The sequence below is a fragment of the Corvus moneduloides genome, chromosome 18, assembly GCF_009650955.1.
Source record: "Corvus moneduloides isolate bCorMon1 chromosome 18, bCorMon1.pri, whole genome shotgun sequence".
Classification (NCBI taxonomy): Eukaryota; Metazoa; Chordata; class Aves; order Passeriformes; family Corvidae; genus Corvus; species Corvus moneduloides.
In genome coordinates this window covers 12,388,269-12,412,052 of record NC_045493.1, presented here as the reverse complement: position 1 = coordinate 12,412,052, position 23,784 = coordinate 12,388,269, and the positions used below count along the sequence as shown (strand labels likewise).

At 41.3% G+C, this 23,784-nt stretch overlaps 1 protein-coding gene across 4 annotated transcripts in view; it reads right to left on the bottom strand.

Annotated features, from left to right (window-relative positions):
* DNAH10 (dynein axonemal heavy chain 10) overlaps window positions 1–23,784 on the bottom strand; it is a 51,871-nt gene that overhangs the window by 6,121 nt on the left and 21,966 nt on the right. For 2 of the 4 annotated variants that reach the window (XM_032127890.1, XM_032127889.1), the window contains exons 35-68: window positions 23,462–23,653; window positions 23,176–23,294; window positions 22,883–23,041; window positions 22,461–22,596; window positions 22,228–22,350; window positions 21,689–21,823; window positions 21,172–21,385; window positions 20,571–20,690; window positions 19,497–19,642; window positions 18,933–19,085; window positions 18,389–18,649; window positions 17,582–17,754; window positions 17,124–17,217; window positions 15,894–16,061; window positions 15,415–15,603; window positions 14,617–14,788; window positions 13,542–13,745; window positions 12,717–12,797; window positions 12,115–12,312; window positions 11,337–11,498; window positions 10,607–10,781; window positions 9,579–9,760; window positions 8,697–8,833; window positions 7,615–7,832; window positions 7,052–7,273; window positions 6,311–6,458; window positions 5,229–5,508; window positions 4,658–4,887; window positions 3,785–4,058; window positions 3,032–3,136; window positions 2,421–2,575; window positions 1,530–1,684; window positions 1,114–1,297; window positions 338–538 (exon numbers count right to left, since the gene is read on the bottom strand). In XM_032127890.1, the coding sequence (XP_031983781.1) occupies window positions 338–538; window positions 1,114–1,297; window positions 1,530–1,684; window positions 2,421–2,575; window positions 3,032–3,136; window positions 3,785–4,058; window positions 4,658–4,887; window positions 5,229–5,508; window positions 6,311–6,458; window positions 7,052–7,273; window positions 7,615–7,832; window positions 8,697–8,833; window positions 9,579–9,760; window positions 10,607–10,781; window positions 11,337–11,498; window positions 12,115–12,312; window positions 12,717–12,797; window positions 13,542–13,745; window positions 14,617–14,788; window positions 15,415–15,603; window positions 15,894–16,061; window positions 17,124–17,217; window positions 17,582–17,754; window positions 18,389–18,649; window positions 18,933–19,085; window positions 19,497–19,642; window positions 20,571–20,690; window positions 21,172–21,385; window positions 21,689–21,823; window positions 22,228–22,350; window positions 22,461–22,596; window positions 22,883–23,041; window positions 23,176–23,294; window positions 23,462–23,653 (5,865 nt within the window). The remainder of the gene's footprint in view (window positions 1–337; window positions 539–1,113; window positions 1,298–1,529; window positions 1,685–2,420; window positions 2,576–3,031; window positions 3,137–3,784; window positions 4,059–4,657; window positions 4,888–5,228; window positions 5,509–6,310; window positions 6,459–7,051; window positions 7,274–7,614; window positions 7,833–8,696; window positions 8,834–9,578; window positions 9,761–10,606; window positions 10,782–11,336; window positions 11,499–12,114; window positions 12,313–12,716; window positions 12,798–13,541; window positions 13,746–14,616; window positions 14,789–15,414; window positions 15,604–15,893; window positions 16,062–17,123; window positions 17,218–17,581; window positions 17,755–18,388; window positions 18,650–18,932; window positions 19,086–19,496; window positions 19,643–20,570; window positions 20,691–21,171; window positions 21,386–21,688; window positions 21,824–22,227; window positions 22,351–22,460; window positions 22,597–22,882; window positions 23,042–23,175; window positions 23,295–23,461; window positions 23,654–23,784) is intronic. The other 2 variants (XM_032127891.1, XM_032127892.1) reach the window with 2 other exon arrangements.

Here is a 23,784-nt window from a genome sequence, read left to right as displayed (position 1 = left end):
AGGGCTGACAGGGCTATTTCTGTCTCCAGATACTCCTCACTCGTGGCAGCATTTAAATCTAAAGACCATTTGTCATATTTCCAGGTTTACTCATAAACCTCTGCATTGAAATAACTGAACAGTTATTGCTGTTGAAACTGCTGAACAGTTTTCACCCAAAGGAAACATCCCAGTAAGATAAACAGGATGATGAGAAAAGCATTTGGCTTCATAAAGACAAAAAGCAAGTTCGTAAGCCTGGGTCAGTGTGCTGCACTCAGGTCAGGCTCCTCCCAGAGCCAGCCTGTTCTGCTGAGTACCAGTGCCAGGCCATGCCCTCTGGCTGGGCTTTCCCCACCTTTAAGGACTTCTGCAGGATTCCAACTGGGAAGCCCTTAGTTGGGTCAGTGGTCAGCCAGAGGCGAAAGTCTGGGTGAGGCTCTGTAATTTTCTCCAGGGCCTTTTCCAGATGGATGAGCCACTTCACCAAAAGGTGACAGTTCTGCAACATGAGCCACTGTCCATGAACCACTGCTTTCTCCAGCATCTGCAAAGCAATCTGAGGAGAAGGGGAGAACCATCTGTGAGTAACTCTCCCTTTACCCTGAGAACAAACTGCCTCTGATGGGCTCGTGCAGTGAGTTTTCCTGCTAGGAAAGTGGTGGTCTAAATGAGTCTGATAGGAGTTCTCCCATAGACTAAAATCATGGTAAATTCAGTCAGCTGTTAACTTTTGGACATCCTGCCATAGTGTCCAGAGCAAAAACGAAAGTCAAAGGAAAGGCAAGAAAAGCAGCAGGAGAACTTTCCAGTAGCAAACACTGTAACTTCCAACCACCTCACGTCCACAGTAACATCTTCTCATATCAACTACTTTTTAACAGCCAGAAATCTGATTCTGAATCTACCCTTGCCCAAACCAGAACAGCAGCCAGTCAGCCAAATGGCCCCTTTCATGTTCAGTAAAATGCTATCCCCAGACTGACAAATCTATGTCAGAACCATGAGGTAACTCCTTTTAACATGGAGCAGACCTATGGAAAGGAAATTTGATCACTCCCAGGGAATTAGGAGCATGGCTTGCAATTCACACACACTGCACACAGCACATCCCCACCTTCCCATCCAAGTTACCTCTTCTTGGCCTTGTCCCATGGCCAGGAATTTGAGTCTATCTGCTTTAAACTCTGTCCTCTCAGCCAGTTTCATGAGGTCACTGACAGGATCAGAGCCAGGACTTAGGATAAAAACCACAGGTGAGAAAGGGGTGCTCTGCTGCAGGATGTCGTCAAAGCTGATCACGGGGGGCTGCACATACCTGGCAGAGGTAAAGGCCAATAATTTATCTGATGTGCACAGAGCAGCTGCCACATGTGAACAGAGCTTTGTACACGAAGGGCAAAGCTCACCACAGGCTGCACATGGAAAGCATTCAGACACGACCCCTGCTCTGCTCTTCAGGCAAATTACAGAACCATTGACACAGCTGATTACAGCTCCAGCTCTGTGTGAGTGCTGTGGCTGGGATCTGAGAGAGGAGAGTCACTTACGTCTCGCCCATCGTCACGGTCACGTAGTCGGTCACTGCCCGGTACATCCGGTCCACCCGGAAACAGCGCAACAGGAGGAGCTTCTGGAAGTCTGAGACATTGCCCTCATAGTGCATTGGTAATGGCATCTGCTCCAGAGCATCTGTGTCATACCACTGGCAGGAAAAGACAGCACACGATGCAAATGAATCCAATGGCTCTGTCAGGGAAATTACTAGGAAAATCAATTTGATGAATGAGGGGCCAAGAGACACAACAAAAAGTCAATCAGCTGCAAGTAAATATTAAAAGTTCAGGTCAATGTAAAAAATCCAACTTTTTCAGTATATTCAACTCTAGAAACACATTTGTACTTTTGCTCTTTGTCAACTAATTCTCTTAAGATACAGAAAATAGCATCCCCAAGCAAAAAGGTATTAACAGGTTGCTTATGGGAAGACTTCTTATAAAACAAGAAGACATGGAATGAAGCTGAAGGAGGAACAAAGGAAATCTGTGTTTGTCAATAGCCTATAGAATTCACTGCCACAAGCAGATCAAAGTACAATTTAGCAGCACAAAAATACCAGTGAATTGTTGACTGTCAAACAGAAAAAATTCCACTGACTTCAACAGGGCAAATAACTCCTCCAAGGCATTTAACTGACAAATAAGAATTCTACAGTATACCAGGGAAGGTTTTTTTGGTTTGTTTTTTAAAGAATATAATCCTTAATTCTCCTGCAAATAAGCCAATCGCTAACTGAGGTCAAGAAGCAAAGAAAGGGCTTGAGGGAAGAAGCCCACAGTGACATCCCTCCGTGGAGTACTGTGACACGTTGCATCACACTTGAACGTTTAATACCAGAAGAAAAACTAGGAGAGAAAACAGCATTGCAAAGAAGCACGTACATTCTTCCATACATCTGGATTTTCTTCTACATCATCTGGAAGAGATTCAAATTTCTCAGGAAATAGTTCAGACAAGCGAATTAGGTCTTCCCAGCCTTGATCTGGAAGCCAAGCGTACGGTTTCTTTCGGGCACTCTTCTCCAGGGAAATATTGCCTAGGCACATACAGAAACCAGAGCCAGTGTCCATGTCAAAAATTCTCCAATGCATGACCACATATACAGTCCCTCTGCACAGAGGAACCAAGAAAAAATTTGTTCCTGGAAGCACTGTAAGATTAGACGGGTCTGCTGGAGGAAAAATGGCATTTTACAAGTGCTCGCAAAAGCCAGAATTTTATCTTTGCAAACATTTCTAAAATTAGGTATACACAGTCAGAAAATAACTACAGATTACTTTCTCAGGTAACATCCTAACAATTAGCTACTGTGAAACAGAAATAGCAGGATCCCCAGTTTGTGTAACCCAACACAGTGCAGCTCTCCTCAGTGGGAGAGCTCCCCTTCTCAAGGTGCTCTAGTAAATCATATCTAGTCAAAGATCTGTCTTCAAAAGATCTTTTAGTTATTGCTACATCGAGCTACATACTTACATATAAATATTCAATTTACCTTTCAAAAAGAACTCAAATTCTTCTTGTGGAACTCGGCCTTCAGCTTGTTCTATCTTGACAGTCATATTAAAGGAGTATAGTAACTTGTGCTTCTCAAACAAGCCTATGTTAGAAGGACAACATTTTCAAAAATCAGCTGCTAAAACTTGTGGAACTGGAGCAATCTTTCAATCCACATCCTCTGTCTGTTGTGGGGCTGATGGGATACTCCACCCCTGCAAGTGCTCAAGGCCATTTTAGGTGGGGCCCTCAGCAACTTAACCTAGTGAGTGGCATCACTGCCCACGGCAGGGGATTGGAACAAGATGATTCCTAAGATCCCTTCCAATCTAAACCATTCTGTTATTCTATGATCTGGACACCCCACAAAGACCATTTGGTTGACAGTTAGAATTGATGATCTCATAGGTCTTCTCCAGCCTGAACAATGCTATGATTCTATGATCAGGGGGATCAAAGCTGGGGCTTTGAATCAGGCTTGAGTCAATACAGCCCCTGTGAGCTCCATGGCTGCCTTTACCATTCGTAACTGTGTTAAGGAAAGCATTTTTGCAAGAGTTACGTGGGTAACATGCGTAGTTCCTTCTGACAGAAATAGCAGGGAGTAAAGCGTGAACCAGGAGTGGTGCTGAGACCTGAACATCACTGAATTCCCTGCGTGGTAACTTGCCTCTAACATGAAGCAGCTGAAGTCAGGGCTTTGCCTTTATTTGCACAACGCAGTCTCAGCCCCTGGCTAAGTGGCACTAACCTGTGCAGCCATAGTTGTAGGTGTTCATAGTCAGTGTATCCATGATGTTTTTTAACCTCTTTGGAAGAATAGGACTGGGCATGGATTTCCGAAGAGAGAATCCAAAAACCTCTAAGAAGGAGACCAGTGAGAACTGGTACATGATGTTGACAAGTGCCATTTCAGCCAACACAGAGAAGAGAATGGCCCCTCTCTTGGCAGCTGGTCTGTAGCCATCTCGGAGAAGATCTATATCCGCTGCTGTCGTCTCAACCAGCTTCAGTTTCTCAATCACCTGTGCAGACAGGAATTTTATACACCTGGAATTACTGTGCTGATCCAAAGGGGATCTATTACACCACAAATACCAGAGCTGTTCAGTGCCTGCCTCTCTGTGTGACTGTAGAGGGAATCTGGGCAGGTAACTCAAAAGTTGCATTATAAAATTAAAAGTTAGATAAAATTAATCCCACCCTGTATATCTATGAAAAGTAAAGGCAAAGATTTACACAAAATCACAGAAATAATATGAGAAAGGCCCTCTGGGGATCTTTAGTTCAACCTTCTGCCCAAAGCTTGATTATGACCACCATTGGATCAGGTCCAGTGTGGATTTACCCAGCTATGGCCTGAAAACTCCAAGGATGGATTCTTTTGCTTTAGAACCATAAACAAACATTACTTTGGTCCTGTTAAGGACTTCCCTGAAGTTAGGATTTGGTTCTCTGATCAACAAAATAGTGCCCAATACTGAAAGAAGCAACACATTCATGAGAAAACTCTCCATTTCCTTTCAAACTATTTGCAAGCTTCAGGGTTGAAAGATAATCACAATGAAAAAGGAAAGACTACGTTCTGTTCATAGATACCCTTCCAAAAAGCCCAAGCTGGTACCTCAGTAGCTTTGAATTTTGTCTCTTCCAAGGTTTCCACCAATTCCACATTGTCCAACATATTTCCTGTGGAAGTTGACAGTCCATGAAGGAGAGTGTCTTCCAGATCTTTTAGCAGGTTTTTGTTTTCACTTGTCTCCTGGATGAGACGTTCTCTCTGTTCCTCCAATTCCCTCCTTTCAAAACCTGTGATAACGCTGAGCAGCTGATCCTCCAAGCCCTTGAGTGTAACTACAGGGACAACACATGGACACAGCACAGAGTTTTGTAAACACAGGACAGTTTTTATACAACTTATTTAATCTCAAGCCTCTCATAAAACTACAGCAATGCAACAGAGTGACTTAGTTAATGATTCTGTATCTTATTTCCTTCCTGACCAGTGCAGGAAGAGATATTTAGCTCAGTTGCAGATTAGAAGAGAGAACTGAGAAGGATTGTCTATTAAATCCTAAGTATAAGGGAGTGTATGAATTTTTTAGTTTCACCAAGGTTTCAGACAATGACCCAGGCCCTAAATTTGCACAACAGCATAATCCCTACTTTGTTATTAAGTACAAATTTGAGCTTACCTGTATAATTGATAACAATAGCTCTGCCAAACACTGAGGGGGAATACTTTGGGTTTGCTAATTTGGTGTTCAGGTACAATCTAAAATTACTGTCATAGTCAACTTCTTTGTCCCCCAGGACAATGAATGCTCTCCCCTGTGCAACTTTGACATTCTTCTCTAAGACATTGTCTATCACAGGATCGATGTATTCATCAACACTGTGCAACAGGAAAGGGGTTCCATACTTTATGGCCAGTTCTAATTGTTTCAGGAAATCTGGGTCATTAAAGGAAGCCATCTGCAAAAGAACAATGGGAAAACATGAAAGGAGAATTGATATTCAATTTGCTGGACATTATTATTTTGCAATAGCTGCCAACACTAACGAAGTTTGCTCTTTGCTGCTTTTCGTCTTTCACAGATGATATAAACTGCACTCGTACAAAACAGTAAAGGTGCTTTTTTCTGATTAGCTGAGAATAATTTCCATTTGGAAATTACCCTTTAAAGTTCTAACTGTGCATCTAACTGTGTTTATTGTCCTACATGGAAGTTTCATCCTGGAGCTGAAATAAATCACAATCTATACCAGCTTTTTGGTTAGACTCTTTCTGCATGTGCAGACAGGCTGAGAGAGCTGGGGTTGTTCATCCTGGAGAAGAGAAGGCTCCAGGGAGACTTTATAGCACTTTCCAAAGCCTAAAGGGGCTCCAAGAGAGCTGGAGAGGGACTTTTTACAAAAACATTTAGCAATAGGACAAGTGGGAATGGCTCCAAACTGAAAGAGGACAGGGTTAAATTAGATACTAGGAAGGAATCCTTCCCTGTGAGGGTGGGGAGGCCCTGGCACAGGTTGCCCAGAGGAGCTGTGGCTGCCCCATCCCTGGCAGTGTCCAAGGCCAGACTGGACGGGGCTTGGAGCAACCTGGGATAGTGGAAGGTGTCCCTGCCCATGGCAGGGGGTAGGACTAGAAGGTCCTTCCCAATCCAAACCATTCAATGATTTTGTGATCTGTAACTGGTTCCCCTTTCAAGGTGACAGATATTTATGCAGCTTTGAAAACAACCAGTAACGAGGTAAAGCAATCTTCTATCTTTACCCTCAGATTATTCTTTTCTTCTTTCTTCTTAATCCAATGTAAGGCCTGTTGCTGTGGGTCGATACAGAGCGGGAAGCGGCTTGAATATGTTGTCAGGATGCCATTCTGGATAGAGAGCTCATCTGGGGGCAATCCTTGGGAAACCCATCTGGGAACAGAATGTATCAAAGACCAGCCTGGGATGAAAACTCAATGGGAGAGCAGCACATTTCATTTGTCAGTAAAATGATGCAATTCACTGAGCACACTATTAGACACACAAGGACACACACACAGGGTATGTGATTATGGGGACAGTGTCACAGCTCACTAACTCATTGTAACTGCACTACTCAGAGTACTGACTGTTGCCTTAGGTGAGCAATCCTGTGGTAGTTGATAATGGGCTACCTGGGCATGGGTCTAATAACTCACTGAAGTCAAAGAAAAGACATCTGTTGGGTTATGGAAACATATTTTATAGAGAATTCCTAAAATTTCCTAGAAATGGTATTACATGTGTCTAAGTTCAGTGAATGTCCCTGGAGTGCTAAGTACAACAGTTTGTTACAGCAAATGGCCCCTGTTAATCAGAAGGAAAATAATTTGGCTCCTCCTCTTGACACGAAAGTAAGATTGTCTCTCTCTGGTATGGCTGTGCACCTCTACCCACAACACCAATTCTGTGCTACAGATTCAGCTCCAGACTCCCACTTTATAATGTCACATTCAGTAGTCCCTGGGTTTCCTGACTGGACATACCTGCTAACCTCCACCTCGTTAGTCAGGAGGCTCTCTAACTTAAATGGATGGCTGACAGGAATTTCTCTTGAGAAAATATCTTCTTGCCACACTTGATAGAGCATTTCATGACGGAAGTCCCAGCTGAAGGCTCCTTCATAGCTCAGAAAGGCAGCAGCAAGTAGACAATCTCCAAGCAACTTCACCTTTCGTATTTCTAATTCCTTGAATTCCTCTGTCCACCTGATAGAATTATATGGGTCAATCTGTACCAGGAAGATGGGGTTTATGTGCAGAATTTCCTGCTACTTTAGATACAGGTTGAGATAGACTCCCACATTTAGAATCAGTTTTCTCTCACTATTATGGTGGCCACAGACACTGAGTTGATCTGAACCTTCTTCCTTTTAATCTCAGTTATTTTCCAAGAGCTGATGGATATCAGCTCAGAACAGATAATAGCTCTTCTCAGAAACAAAAACCATAGGAAGCAACATTTTCAAAAATGTCTCCACCTGATAGATTTTATCCCTGACACAAGAACCTCTGATGTCAGAAATTATCTTCTTTGAATCTAGACTTACCTCTCATTCTCGGATTTCAAGCCAGCGATGAGCTTGTCAGCAGCCTCTAATCTTCTCTGCATTATCTCTGCTTCTTCTTGTAACTTCTGGTTTTCTTTTATTGCCAGTTCATATTTTTCCCCCAAAACTTTAAGCTCATCCTGAATGGCAGCCAACTCTGCCTGTATCCTTTCCAGCTCCCGCTTACTTAATTCGTAGTTCCGTTCTAGCCTGGCCACCTAAAGTACATTTTGAAGGAAACAAAAGTGTCAGAGGACAGAAGGATTTTGGAGAGAACTATTAAGTTCTCACATTTCTTTTGGTTACATCATGTATTTCAAAGTGTCCTGGTAATACACAGTGTAAGCCAAAATAACTTGACACTCTCACCCTCCTCTCCCCGTCCCAAACACACATCATGGTCTGACACTGCAGTTCCAAAGCAGAGAAATCTCCCAGTTTTGTACCCACAAGGAATATTAAAGCATTGGAGGTCAACAGGACTCTTATGCCCTGACAAAAGGGGAGGTTTGTCTGCTTAATAACAACAGTATTAAGGCTCCAAAAATAGTCAGACACATCATCTAGTGAATATACTTTCTCTGTAGTCAGTTGTATATAATAACCTTTTCTTGACAAAAGTTTCCCAGTGTCATCTGTTGGACATTAGCTTTCCTTTGGTAATATAGCTGACTTCCCAGTCATGCTAAAAAAAGCTAATCAAGGTCTGTGCTTAAGGAACATGGATTTTGTGTACTACTGACCTCAGCTCTGTCCACATGCCATGGGGTTTTAAGTTTGTTTTTAGTAAAAAGCTCTAAACTGTGTTTTTCTAAGCATGTTAGATTACAAAATTCCAACTGAACATGTTCCTCCCTCATCCCTGAAGCACTGCCAAGGATGACAACCCACATCCCAACACAACAAATACAGTGATTTGTGACTGAGAACCTGCCCCACTGCTACTGCAATAGCTCTCCTAAACACCACTTTTTTAAGCACTTAAATAAGAAAAGTGGGCAGTCCATGAAGTGGTTAAGTATTATCTTTTCCATCAGGATCATGCTTTGACCTTCTCTGAGTTTGATTCCAACACATTTTACCTTTTCTTCCTTTGGCTTGACTGTTTTAACTACATCGCAGTAGGTCACAACTGCTTCAGCAAACTTTAACATTCCCAGTCCTGCTCTGCTGATAACTTCCATTTCAGCCCAGGTAGTATTAAGATTCTTTAAGAGAGCTAAATTGGCAAACATAAAAATATTGCAAGTGAGTTGAATAACCGTGCAAAAACTCTCAAAGAAATAGCTTTTCCTACCAGCAATATCAGCCAGTGCTGTGACAGACAATAGGAAACATTTGTCAGAATATTGAAGAGACTCTAAGATGAAGCTACTGGGCTGTAACAACACAAGCCCAATATTGTTAGTGATTTCTCAGGTTCTTTCTCCATGAAGGGAGTGTATTCATGACTTGTTCAGCATGTCTGAGGATCATAATTTGTCTTCTCTGCAGCAGTCAGATGCCATTTTTCTCCAAGACCCAAATTCCCCTTCTAATGGGACTACTCTGGATTGCACCTTTGAGAGCATGTGCAAGGGCCCATAAACCTTAGATACAGCTTATCTTCTTTCCACTCTGTAACATCACATTTTAATTGCCATCATATGGGTGAGGCCATAATTCTACTAAGCAGCTAAAAGCAGACAGAAGCAGCTATCCTGTTTGTTTCTTGCCTGCTTTAAACCAGAGCCTGTAAGACCCCTAGCTAAGGAATAAACTGGATGGAACACACAGCAGAAGGTCTTTGAAATCCAAAAAATCCAGTCACCCCAACAGTGCAACAGCTGCAGCACTGCGGACAGAGCTGTCCCTTGGCACAGAGCGAATCTCTCCCAGATTGCACTGGAAGGATTGTCCCTGACATGGCTGATCCCATTAACAAGAACCTATATTCACTGCAAGTACCCAGAACAGGAACTCACCTCGCATAGCTTTCACATGGCTCCACGGAATTTCCCTAAAGTCTGTCGTCAACAGAAGTCGCAGGAAATTTGTGTCAGCCATCATTGCTTTGGCATTCTTCCAGTTTTGTTCTTTGTAACCTCTCATTATAAGAATACAGTCCAGGACAACCTGCACCTGCTTCGGGGGTGTTGCAAAGGATCTGGAAAACAGGTGAGAAAGACAGTGGAAGAGAAAAAAGGAGACAAAGCACATGATGCCAGACATGGGCACTTCCTGTTAAGAGAGGCATTGTAATACAGGAGCTTCTACATAAGACAAGCTCCAGCAGTGAAAAAGATAACCCAAGTCAGACAATAAATTATTAACTACTCAAAAGCTAAGAACCAATTCTTGTATTCAGACAATTTCATCCACGAAATACTAAAGGATTTCAACTGTGGAAAGCTTAAAACACTGAGGATTTCTTTCCTAGGGCAGTGAAGCAGCTGGAGAAAAATCCAGAGACCTATGAGAGAAAAGAAACTGAACATGTGTGGCAGGGAAGGGAGAGGCATTGCTACTTTGGGGATAACTATTTCAGGGAGAGATAAAGACTGGATGTGCCTTAATATTGATCCTCAAATAAAAGATGTATTATCCAAACACAGGGAGGAATAAATTCAGCAGGGAAATATATTTTCATGCTATGAAAGTATCCCTGAAAAACAACTGTTGGTGTTCCTACTTACACAGAAGAAAAAAAGAAGAGGAATGAACAGGTTTGGACAGCCATCGTTCAGGCAAAAACCAGAGCAGGTTCTGGTGCATCAGACACAGGCCAGAGAAAGATGAGGAAAACAGCAAACAAAAGCCTGGAAGAACTGTCTTAAAGCAAAGTCATGGGCTAGGAATCAGGGCATTCTGTTGTGACCTCTGCACCCAGACAACTGATTTCCTGACCTTCACAGGCAGGTGAGGAAGATGAGGCTTAGGCTCACACCCAACAAACAAGGGGTTCTCAGTGTATTTCCAGGACTTTACGCTACTGTACATACAAACGAGTCACCTGAGTTCAGTAACTTCAGCCTTGTCGAGCTTCTCGACCTCCCGTTTGGCAGCTTCCATAATAGGCTTGATTTGATCCAATGCTGCCTCAGCCTCCGCCTTCTCCACAGCAATAATCTTATTCTGTTCTTGTATCTCTATAGCTTTTTCTTCACCCATTTTTTTCTTCTCCTCAGCTAGTAATTGTAAAGGCAGGACCATGACTGGATCATTCAAGTTTGTATACAGAACATATACTAATATGCTAATAGAGATTTACTCTTTGCTGAAAATCAGAAATCACCATCAAGTCAGAACCTTTGTGTTGCCAGCTTGCCTCTGCTTACAGTTACATCACCAGGCTAGGAACAGTTAGTGTTCCACACATCAGTGTGCACAATCTCTTTTTCTCCATGTTTCCCTCTCATTTTCCTCTAATACTAAATTTCTGAATTAAAGTTGCCTTTCTGTCTACTGTCTTTCCCACATTTCCTACACCTTGGAAAGGGAAGACAAGGGCAGGCAAACGTAATAGTGAGCTGTGTAAAGTACTGTGGGCCAAACGTAGAGCAAAGATGGCAATCTGGGCAAGGCAGGGGACCTGCCCTTCTGGCATGGCATGGGAGCAGCACACAGAACAAGAGGGATACCTCAAAAAGCAGCTGGAGCTCCTCAAGGGTCTCCCAACTCAACACAGATGATGTGAGCCCTGCTTAGCCTGTGGGACACTTCAGTAGCTGTAAATTACTCACCTATTTCTGTGTTTATTTTAATGTCTCGTAACAAAGCCTCAATAGCAGCTGTTTTTTCTGTTAGCACAATCTTTTGCTCAGCAAGTTTAATGTTCAGCTCAGCCAGCTGTACAGCAGCTTCCTTCAATTTAACTAAGCCCCCATCCAGCCGTTTACATTGTGCTAGGTAGAAAAAAGGGGAGAAATGTCAGTGATTCATTGATTGTGTTCAACCACATAACAACAGACAATCTCACAAAGAGAAAATATCCTTAGAGGTGCACTGAGGGATTTTCCTTTCCTAAGCCTCCCAACCACAATGATGTTAATGTCACTTGAGCTGGCACAGTGGCCCTGTGCCACAACTTATCTTCCATGTTACCCTGTTTGTATTTTATCCTCTTCACATATTCCAGTGCCACTGAAGTATGAATAAGAATTGCTGCTTGAGGAAGAAAGTCAAACCTTGAGAGAGGCCATGCTGGCATTAGATTTCACCAGACTGCTCCCCAAGCAGAGGAGTGTCTGGTTTGGGGATTCTGGCTCATGTTCATTCACAAAAGGATTTGAGGAGAGCCCACTGTTTGACAGAGTCTGAACACTCACATGTGGCAAAGATTTTGGGTCAATGTCAAAACACAGCCCCCACAGCTGTGTGCCAGCACAGCATTTGAGATAGTACTGCTAAAACAATTTTTGCATATTCTGGGTAATATGTGGGATTCTCACCAGAACTCCTTTTGGTTTTAAAATATTTAAATCATGCATTAAAAAGGAGAAAACATCTACAAAGCCTTACCCAAAATGAACTCATTTTTCTCCTCCAGCAATTTTGCATAAGTATTGATAAAATCAAGGTAATTTTTTGGTGTGACGTGATTTCTACGTCTCAGTTTCTCCAGAAATTTCTTGCTGAAATCCCCTACAGATTCATGCACCATGACAATGTGGTCAATCACTGCCTTGGAGCTCTCTGGTGGGATGCGTTTGTTTTTTCCTAAAATTGGGCAGAAGAAATAAAAAATTTCAAAGATTTGTGGCTTTTTTCAGAGTACACCAATTACTATCTTCCTTATGCACATCTAAGCCAGGCACAAAACAAGTCTGTTTTCTGGGGCAAAAAGCAAGATCAGGGCAGAGCCAGAAGGAAACCTCTTGGTAGGCAGCCCACATTGTCTGCAGAGCTGGGAACTTGAATTTTAGCAATTTAAAAAGCCTATTCGATTAAGAAATTACCACCCAGTAGTTTTTTGACTGGGTTTTTTCATTACCCATTTAGACTCAAGGTAACAAGCACAATGGGAAATGAAACTGTGAAATGTACAATAACTGCAAAGTAAAGAATTTATTTCTTAGGCTATGCCAAGGGTTAATGGGTTGAAATACTGGCATGTTACATACCCAGAAAGGATTGTGCAACTGCACACAAGGCCTGGGCAGGCCAGGGCAAGAACCAGTCAATACCAGTGTTGTTGACAAGACCTTAAAACAAAAGGACAGCGTTATCTGAAAAATTCCTTTGTAAAACAAACCCCTAATCAGACAGGCAGTCCTCTAATTAACTTTATTTACATCAAGAATTTGCAAATTAGTCTTGACTCTTTCTAAGCACTAGAACTTACCACAAAATTCAATACTTCCATTTTGCCCCAGTGTTCTGCTAACCCCACTGTACCATTCTTTAGGCTCTACAGGACATAGTCAAAGCTGCAATAAAATATTTCAGGGCCTGGTTTAGCATTCCCACCTGTACCCATCTTTCACGAATCTCTTCTGTTTCCCAGGGTTCCTGCAGCACCTGCCAGGCTCAGGTGTTTTTTCTCTCTGTGGGTGTCCCCCTCACCACGCCCGTTTTTGGCTTTGGATACAAAAATGTTTCTCTTACCACCACCCTAATTTCATAATGATTTAACACCACGCCTTCTGCTGTAAACTACAGAGGAGAGGCTGCAGACAAATGCTGTGTATTCCCAGTTCAGTGAGGATGACCAATTGATTTTTAGCTGTTCAGCTGGAAAATGAACTGATCTGATAAATGCTAATCAATATTGTTCACTGATACGTGGTAATTAACTGGAAAAAAATCATGCACTGCAAATCCCTTCTCATGAAACCTGCTCTGCTTAGTGTTATCTGCCAGACATCTCTCAGTGTCCAGTGGAGATTTTTCTCTTGCCTGTAAATCTTTTTTTCGTGGAGAAAGGACTAAAAGTGTACAAGTTATACCTGGGAAATTTCTGCACCACGTTCTCAGGTCCTCCCCAACCGGGGACATTCCCAGGACAATGTGAAGGTTGCTTGCACATTTGCTTACGAAATATTGCCAGATACTCTCTTTAGCTGGGCCCACGCCAGCTTTAGCAGCTTCTTCTCCAATCTGATTCAGTATGGAGTCTTTTTCATCATCTGCAAAAAGGGCTGGCACCATTCCTGTAACATAAGGACAGAAGAATGCTAGTGAGAACAACCAGTAAGAGGAAACCATATGGCTGGGGATAGGGCAGATGAGAAACCAGTTTTAAACCTAGTTCTGCAAAAATGATTCTGAGTAGTTTTGAATGAACCAATTCATCTCTCTATCTTCTCCTCCTCCCCATAGCCCTCACGGAAAATAGGGCATACTTGGAATTTAGAGAAATAATTAATGCAGTTTTGGTTGGGCTTCAGCAACATATACAAAATGTCACAGGAACATAAGTACTTTTAACTCTGCAAAGAACATCTTCATTAGTGTCTGTGAACCATCAGATCACATTTTTGTTCTCTCAATCTTGTAGCAAATATTGCATAAGTAACCTAATGACAGACCAGGGACAGGGAAAACTAGACTAAGGAAATGTTCTCATATCAGACTGTGTAGGAACTTCTATAGAGAGGGTGGTCACACAGTGCCAGCTGCTGCTCCTTTCCAGCTGCTTCATTCACTAGAAGACATCAAACTACATTTCAGGACATATATAAATAAATATACATATGAACAGTTGCTGCAGTTCAGGTGAATGGATTCAAAAGCCAATTGGACAACAGGTGGGTTTGTGGCCAAATGCAGCTGAAGTTTCCCTCAGTCTTGGAAGAAATCTGAGACTCCTGGAGCGCTATCACCAACATGAATGAACCCTATAACCTCTCCAGACACATTTGACTCTAAGATGATGCCAGAAAACCATTATTAAGGCCAAGATCATTTCAGGTAGTACTGAAAGGTGTGAAAGCAGCAGAGCACACAGGGTGAACCAGTAATAGCTGCATCAAGAGTTCTGTTGAGATTATAAGTCACAAGCAGAGAGGCTGCCAAAGGCACCTGAAGTCAACATGTTGTTAATGAGTTCCAGGAAACTCTCTTCTGCCACCTGCCCATCTGTAAACAAGAAGACCGTTGACTTGTTCTCAATACCCAGCTTCAGGTACAAATTTTTCAAATCATCTCGGAAATTATTTTCTCCGTATCCTCGACTCAAGATGATCTCAAATACCTAAGGATGAAAACATACACTGAGAAGACACAGGTGGACCCAAGACATGATGGTAACTCTGAATTTCAACCCAAAGGGGTTGGTTTGGCCCCAATCATCAGTAAATGTTTAAGTATCAATAAAATTATGCAGTACATTCTTTTTTAAAAATTACATTTGTACAACCCTGCAGGCTTGCGTTTTCAAAATTGGTTTGTGTTCATCCTCATTTTTTATTCTTTCCTTCCAAACCTTTGTAAGTAAAGTGCCTCTGAGAGGAACATTTCCTCTCTGAAATAATACAGTATCAATCACAACAAGGCTCCTCGGGCAGCACTGGAGGGCTGCTGTAACACGTGGAAGTACCAACAGCAGTAGTTAAGGACAATTAGTTGTTCATCGCCAAACACATCCTTGTTTTCTTTCCCCAGTGCCAAAACCCAGATTCAGGCACTGACAGCTTCCTACCCAGATCACACACAGTCATCTTGGGCCTCCTGTCAATCACCTCACCCTGCATTTCTCTCCACAGGGCAGAGCTGCAAGCCTGATCTTGACTGACTGATTTACCCACATCCCCAGTTTAATCCCAATCACAGTATTACTTTCCCTGTCTCTTTTCCCAGCCAAGACACAGGGTCACTAACCTCACATCCAGCTGTATGTGCAGCCAGTCTCGTCAGGGACTGCTTTCCTGAGCCTCCCACTCCGATGAGCAGGGCGTGCCCACGGTCCATCCGGATGATGCGATGGATACGGATTAAATGCTCCAAAGCATCATCAAAAAGAACCAGATGCATTTTAATATGAAACTCATTGTAGTCTTCCAAAATCTCCTTCAGAGAAAGGTGAACAGAATGTTACTAGGAGACCAGTGAAACAATTAATAATGTTAATAAAATAGCCCATTCAGCAGCATTATTCCTTTCCCGTTCCTCAGGGAAAATAAACTATTGGAAAACACAGCTGACTCTGTAGCTGATCCTCAGTTTTCATCACTGCAAACCCCAACTGGGCATCCAAGCACATAAAGTTCGGCGTGCACACAGAAGAGAACAGATTTCCTACAGCCTGAGGCAGGCTCCTGCCCATTCCTCAGGCACAGTTCCCAGCCAATGCACTCTACCTGAAAGAGAGCTTTTGCTACATCATAGTCTTGGATATCTTCATAAATACGAGGTTCTGCTTCATTCAGTGCTGTTCTGAAATCTCCAAAAAGAATGGGATCCCTCATGACATGCTCCAAGTCATCTGTGAAATGCTCTTCAACCAAGGTTTTTATATGGCCTTGTACCTTAAAGGATATGAAATGAGTCAGGCAACACAAAAAAGCACTTGCTTGTGAATCCAGTAATACTTAGAAAGGTGATAATGCAGATTCTTGCTCAAATATTGATTTATTTAAAGGTGATACTTAAGTCACTAGAAGATCCAAAGATTACTGCCCCCTTCTGTGTTCTATGTATGATCTAAAATGATCTAATAGGCAGTTCAAGAATGGTTCAAGACAATCTACTGTAGAACATCAAAGCAAAAAAGGATAAGCCTGTTAAAAAAAAAAACACCTTCTCATATATTGGTGTAAACAGTATATTAATAAACTTTCCTTTTCAGCATTCCTAGATGTCTCATCAGAAAGATTTCTCACAAAGCTTCAAAGTCTGCATTCATATTTTGCGTTGTGAAAACTAACCTGGAGATATATCTTTGTATGTTAGAGGAGAAAGTTTTAACCATAAAAATCTGAAGCCTTCCTGGCCTACCTCTTTTCATCTAAGCAACTTCCAAAGCAAAGCAAGTTGCTTATAGGTGAGTAGACTTTACCTCTATTTCTCTCCTAAATCTCAGGGTTTTAAATTGGCATTGTTCTCTTCTGTATTTTAAGATATAATTTGAAGTATTTTCCAATTTGCATAACAGCCAGAACTGAATCCACTGTGTAAGAACTTGGCTTTTATCCTTTCTGCTACTTGACTGTATAGTCACATTCTGGTACAATCTTCCCTGAAGGAAAATACTGACTCAAAGTGATTTCCTGAGTTTTCTCCTGTACTGCTCTCACACTTTGTCACCCTTACTTCTGCCAATCAATTCTCCTGGATAGACAAACCAAGTGATACTTTCCATTGCTTCAGCAGATCTGCTTTCTTAGTCTGCCACAGCCAAATTGCTTCAGGAAAAGAGTCTTCCATGGGCTGTGTTTTAAATTAATGAGCAACATTTTACTTAGACATATTGCTTAGACAAGTCTGCAGTCGGACAGCAAGACCAGAGTCCAACACTTGGTAGTGTTGCTGTTGCAAGTTAATTGCCATAATAGTCAGTGACTACTGAAAAATTAAAAGGAATTACTCACCAATTCTTTGTCTGCTTCATTAATCAGCCTGTCATGGAAAACCCTCAGGCACTCATTTCTCCAAACTCTCACCATCTGGGTCACTGTGTGAAACCTGAAATAACATCAAAATATCAGACTGCACCAAATGAGCTGACACAATTCCTAAGGCCATATGGTTAATAACAAGGACCAAATTTTGGATTGACCTTTTTACTTTATTATCTTTATGATTTGGTTCTTTTCATAATAACTAATTTGCTTGCATTTTTACCTCTGATATCTCATTTAAGAAGGACTAATGCATCAGTGTTTGGTATGGAGAGTAAGATCACAGTTTAGGATGTTCTATTTCTCATTGTGGTTTAATGAAAAGTAACCAAATGTGACTGATTTCATGTACCAAATGACCTCATTTTCACCCAGATTTACCCCAAAAAAATAGGTGTGGGACCACTAATGAGTTTTTCTATTCTTACCTTTCTGAATCTGTAAGAACAAGTCCATTATAGATCCTGGAAAGATCCCGAAGGTTAAAAATGTAATGGAATTTAGAAGGAGTAGGGGGTAGGTCAGTAATAATCATTTTATAAAGTTCCAAAGTACACAGAGTAATCTTGTCAGAGATGGCTGATATGGACTCGTTAAAGGTCTGCAAACATGAGAAAGAAGAGGTGTTTTCATGAGACTGCCCAGACAGAACTCAATGCTATTAAACATAATCTGCTTTCCAGCTTTTAAACCTGTTTGGTTCAGAAATTCTCTCTAGTATGAACATTCTGCAGTTAAATGTTCAGAGCAGGCTCCATCTTCACTCTGGAACCTGCTGAGTGCTCAAGATAACATCAAACTCAGTGACTGGAATTCCCACAGGATTTCTATAGCAGAAAAATTAAGCTGATCTTAACTAGTGTTGCGGGTACCTGGCTAGTAATGCAGTCTATTGCATTATATTACACTTTTCATACTCATTCAGGAAAGAGTTTGATGATCTCTGTGCATTTGCTTACAGGAACTGCAACCAAATCATTCACAGGTTTCAACCTATGAAAAGCCCCAGGTTCATAAATTACCTGCTGGCTTGAATGTTTACATATCACACAAGAATTTATCTAAACAATGTAAAACCCATTGAGAAAGATAAGAGGAAAAGAAAGGTTTGTGTGAGGTTCTAGGTATTAAAAAAAATGATAACAAAGATTTGAGGTCTTGCAACAACATAGAAATAAATTTCTATTTAAAAATCATAAACCTGTTGAGGAATCCTTTAAAAACAGTGAAATTACCGCAGTGTGGCCTTTCAGGATGGAGGAGTAGATCAAATTCAGTGATTGCTCAGAAGGAAAAGGGACGTTAAAAACACTGAAGAGTGAGGTGAATCGAGGGTCAACTTCATTCCGACCTCCTCCAGCTTTGCCCATGGCAGCAACAAAACCCAGGTCTCGAAGAAATTTAATGTTCATCTCTTTACCACGATCGTACATGAAACCTTTCTCTAGCAGCAGCTTCAGTAGGGCAATGGGTTGCTGTGTGCCATACTCATCAATCTGCAGGATACACAAGGATACATCAATGCACAGTACATCAGCTCACCAATTACTGCTTTAAATGTGGGGATACTGTGCTCCACACTCAGGAGAACATTACAGGGACTAAGGGACACTTTGTAAAGCTCTGGCACTGACTGTGAACATTCAGCAGTGTCTCCTATGGGAAAAGTGCCTCTTCTATGAGATAAACTAAATGCACACTGGATTTGTACGTGCAGGGACCACATCAGTGCCACCCCAAATGTTTCTATACTACCTTGCAAAACTATTGACAGCTTACCCTTGGCATATTCATATCATCCATGAACACAAGGAGACGTTTTCCCATGGGAGGGCCAAAAGTGTCTTTAGTTCGTTTTTCTACGTTTGTCTCCAGGTTTCTCTGAATGTCCAGGGATGTTGTACGAGAAGAGAAGTTAATTACCAGCACCAGCTGCAAACAGGAGGAGATGATAAGAATGGATTCTAACCTGTTTTGTTGGGTTTTTTTTTACTAAAGCATTCAAAAGTATTTTTATATTAGTTGTCAGACATACAGGAAATGCTTCTCAGGTCCATAATTCACTTGAATTACAGATGACAAAGAAAAGTAACCCCATTCTTAACACATTGATAATATATTTTTACTTCATAAAATTGAGTCTGTACAAGGTAGAAGAGGACAAAACATGTTTGATCTTGAAGGATTTTCAAATCAGCCACACACTTTGGGTCTGGAGCTTGCAGTCACATTACCCAAGTCAATATTGCAACCCACAGACTCACACCTCACAGTGCAAATTTACCACAAGGGCAAAGAATGAAAATGCAGCTTTACAAACAGGGCAAAAGGCCTCACACATACATTAAGGTCTTTGTCCAGATTGCTTAGGAAGTTCTGTGTAGTTGCTGTCTTAGATGTACCCGATTCACCTACAAGAACAACTGGGCGTTTCACTTTTACCATCTGTTCCAGTAACCAAGCAGTGCGTGTGGTATCCACTGTGGGCACTGAAAAAGAGCATGAACACAATCACAGGCTAAATGAAAATGCACTACAGCTGGGGGATTTATATTTACAGAATAGTGCTGGAACACACTCTCGAGGTATTAACATGCAGTTGCACAAAGACATAATCTGAATTATCAACTCACTAACAATGCCAAAAGAAAATTTTAATTGCTTAACCATCGTCTTTCAGTCTTTGTCATTGGGATCTTTTCGTATATATATATATATATACACTAAAAAAGAAGTTATCATTCATATAGGAGGGTCATGGTTTGGTTAAACTCCATTTAATCCCTATTTCAAGGATATAATCAGGATTTATTTGGATCGTAAGCATTTTCCCAGAACTCTAGAGAGATTAATTTTTTTTCTATGTGAATAGCCTGCCATTTGGAGCAACTTCAGAGATCATAAATTTATCTCTTGTGTCAGTGAAGTTAACCCGTGCTTGCTGGAGTATCACTGTAAATTAAGATGCCTAAATTTGTCCTTAACTATGAAAAGCACAATTAGGCAATGCTTGAAGTAACAACCAATAACAGCCCTAAGAATGTAATTTTTATCTACTGAATACTTGAACTACAAGCTGATGTTTTCCTAGAATTTCTCGTAGAGCAAGCTGTGAATCTCCTGCTATTCTAGCTTTTAAAAGGCATTATTAGCTCCTAATAAGCCTTACTAACTGAGACATGCTTTCATCTTCTCCTCACTTTTTTATTAGACAACGCTGTAAACATCAACTTTACCACTGCTAAATTACTATGACAAGAATTTTAAAGAAACTGATTTGTGCCATCACAAGAAAGTGAACGTGAGTAGATGACCTTCAGTACAGAAAGAGGATGTCTCATGTCAAGTGCCATGCACTCAGTGGTAGCATGTTATGAATTAAAAGCAAATCATCACTGTATTTTATCTTATACTCACCTAGAATGTCGAGAAATTTCACTTCAGGATTATGAATATATTCGGGAACAAGTTGCATCCAAGGTACCCACTTCTTTTGAGACCCATCAAAATGGAAGTCATACAAAGTTGGCAGCTGACCTGCAAACCATTAAGCAACTGCAAGTTTTTGGGACACTGAAATATTTCCTAAGAAAACAATCCGATTGAGATGAAAATTAAGGGTAAGATTACAGACCAAGTTGGACAACACTTTTTTCTATTTGCAAGTCATTTAACCCATGAAGGCATCAACCAACATTCCTCTACTCCAGAACATGGATCATATTATCACTTTTTAAGCAACTCCCACTGGTCTTCCTTTCAAATTTTCTTTTTCCTTTCACTGTTTATCTCTTTAACCTGGCATAGAAGAGTACTGCTCTGTGAAGACAGACCACTAGCTGAGAGTCACCTAGCACGAGTATCTCTATGAGGTTTTCACCAATAGCCCCTCAAGGAGCATATTTTGCAGCCAGGACAGCTAGCTGGAAGGAAAATAATGATCTGCCTTCATGGAAACTAACACTTTTCTACTGTAATCAATGAGGTTAAATTGGATTAAATTATGACAAGATCCTACCTGGCAGCTCCCCTGGCTTTGCCAGGATGTTCTCACCCTGAACAATAGACATGCAGGAAATACGTTTAACGTTTTCATCAAATTTAATTCTCCCAGCATCAAGAAGAGAAGCACCTAAGGAGCAATACAAAGCTTCCAAGAAAAAACACTCCAAAACATCAGGATTTTCAGGCTGTACCACTAGGACATCCAGCATCACAGTCAACTGCACGATCTGTTGGAAAAAGGACAAATCAGTAAACAAAATTGCCATTTAGAGACACGAAAACTCTTAATATGTTTTCAGCTCATTGCCGGTCTTTTGTTCTTACAGGTGAACCTACTGCTATGTGTATTCAGTTCAGCAGAAGAGCATTGTTAGGAGATGACTGGTTTGGTGTCTCTGTACTCATCAGTAGCAAATTGACATTTCAGCACGGACTCTCCTCCTGTGCTTTCTTTGGGAAGATTTTACTTCCTCCATCATTCCATTTTCTTTTTAGTTAAATGTGTTCAATCTTTATTCTCTGTTTCTTACCATATTTAAATCTGTTTGAGGAATAATGGTCTTCAGCTTTCGTTCTTGTCTGCCGTCCACAATTCCCTCCACAATCATATCAATAAGGTCGGGCACATACTTTTGAAAGAGACGATTCAATTCCACTCTCTCTTGCTAAGGAACACAAAAAGGACAATATTTCAGCACACATAAGGCTGGAAAGACAAATTTTTACAGCAGAACTTCCCATCAATACCTGGCTGACCAGGGATTGTTCCTGAAGGAATCACTTCTACCAAAGACAGGGTACAGTCACATGAAAAAATGTGATGCTGTTATATGGACTGGGTGTTCAGCAAGTGAAGATCAGCATTCATCACGTGGTAGCAAGTAAATTGTCTTACTTCAGTTCCCTGTGGACTTGAGTTTTTAAACTAAATGTAAGAAACAAGGACCTAAGCAACCTTACTGTTAACTCTTGTCAGAAAAATCAGACTGCCTTTACACAGGTTTTTTACAGCTGTCTACAGTTCAGTGTTAAACATAAATACTCTCTGAACAAGACCAGAAACTCCCACCTCATTTTCTCTTCCTTTGACCCACTTCTGCCAGTAGGGCTCATATCTCAGATTTTTAGGATCTACATAGACCATTCCGCAGCGGGATACTGTGGCAGGAGATGCATACTGTAAGTCCCCAACCTACAAAATAATCACACAAGATAACGATACACAGCAACTGCTTTTCAGGCTTTAAAGCCCCATCTGTATCTAACCCTTCCCATTTATTAAATGGTCCAGTCATTTCTTACCTCAAACAACAATGCACAGTGTGCCTGAAGTCTAATCCGCTCCCCATTTGCCAGGGTCAGTAACTTGTTGTCATCCATGACAGAATTCATGTTTTCAACCCAGAGAGCATCCACATCTCCATCAAAGAGAATGTACCTGTGTACAAGAGCCATGGGGCACTGACTGACCTCTGATTTTGCTAACATACTCCTGAATTCAGAAGTGTCATCAATGGTGTCAGTCCAGGTATTTTGAAGTCTACCATTCATTTTTTATAATTGCATCGTTTCATTGAGGCTAGACTCACAGGAGATAGTGTCTAGGGGTCTTTCTTTCTATTTATTTAGCACTTGTTTCTTTTAAATAGTACCATATCAATTTTTTTTCAGTTGGTGTAAACCCCAGGATCTCAAAGCCACCACAATGATTTCCAGCTGCCTACCTTCGCTCTTTCTTGTCAGTGGGTCTGTTGATATCCCGAAAAATGTTTGACAGGACTCCATCTGTCCAGTCTCGTGTGACAGGGTCAAGGATCCCATACAGCTCAATCACACTCATAGCTTTAGGGTTCAGTACATAAAGCTTTGTCAATAATCCCAGCCTAAAGATACAGGAAGAAAAGCAATTGTAAAATGTCACACCATCATCTCATGTTAACCCAAGCAAATAACTCTGGGCAGGGCTGAGTAATACAGACTGTGCCATTTGATAGCCTGGTTTACATTCTATACTCACTTGTTTTGGGCCTGGCACAAGGTGTTAATAACAACTGTCTTGCCACCTCCAGTAGGTCCAACCACCATTGTAGTGTGACGAGTTAACATTGTCTCATACATCTGAACTACTTTATCCACCTGAAAAATAAACATGGATTCAGTAGACTACTATCATAACTCTTTGTGGACAAGATTAGCAGCTAATCTGTATCAGGTAAGTTTTCCTGGAGCCACTCCAGAGTGCAACAATGCATCTGCAGCCTCATGTTTACAACAAAACCTCACACAGTTAACATTCTTTATACCTGGACTGGTAGAGCAACATAACCTCGTTCTTCCAACGCTTGTTCTACAGCATCATTAAAGTTAGGGTAGCGGACTCGAGGGCAGTCCAGGCCAGGAAACAGGTCAGAGATTAGGCCAAGGAAGAGAGGCACATCTTCAAACACAAATTTAGGAAGATTCATGTCTCGCAGAGCTCTCATTAGTACAACATCCTAGACAAAACGCAGCAAAATCAATCTTTACCAAACAGTTTACTAATCAGCTAAAATGAGGTACTTCAAAACTTTAAATCTTTAAAAGCTATTGCCTGATTATTTCAGTACAGCTTTTAGAATGTGTTTTG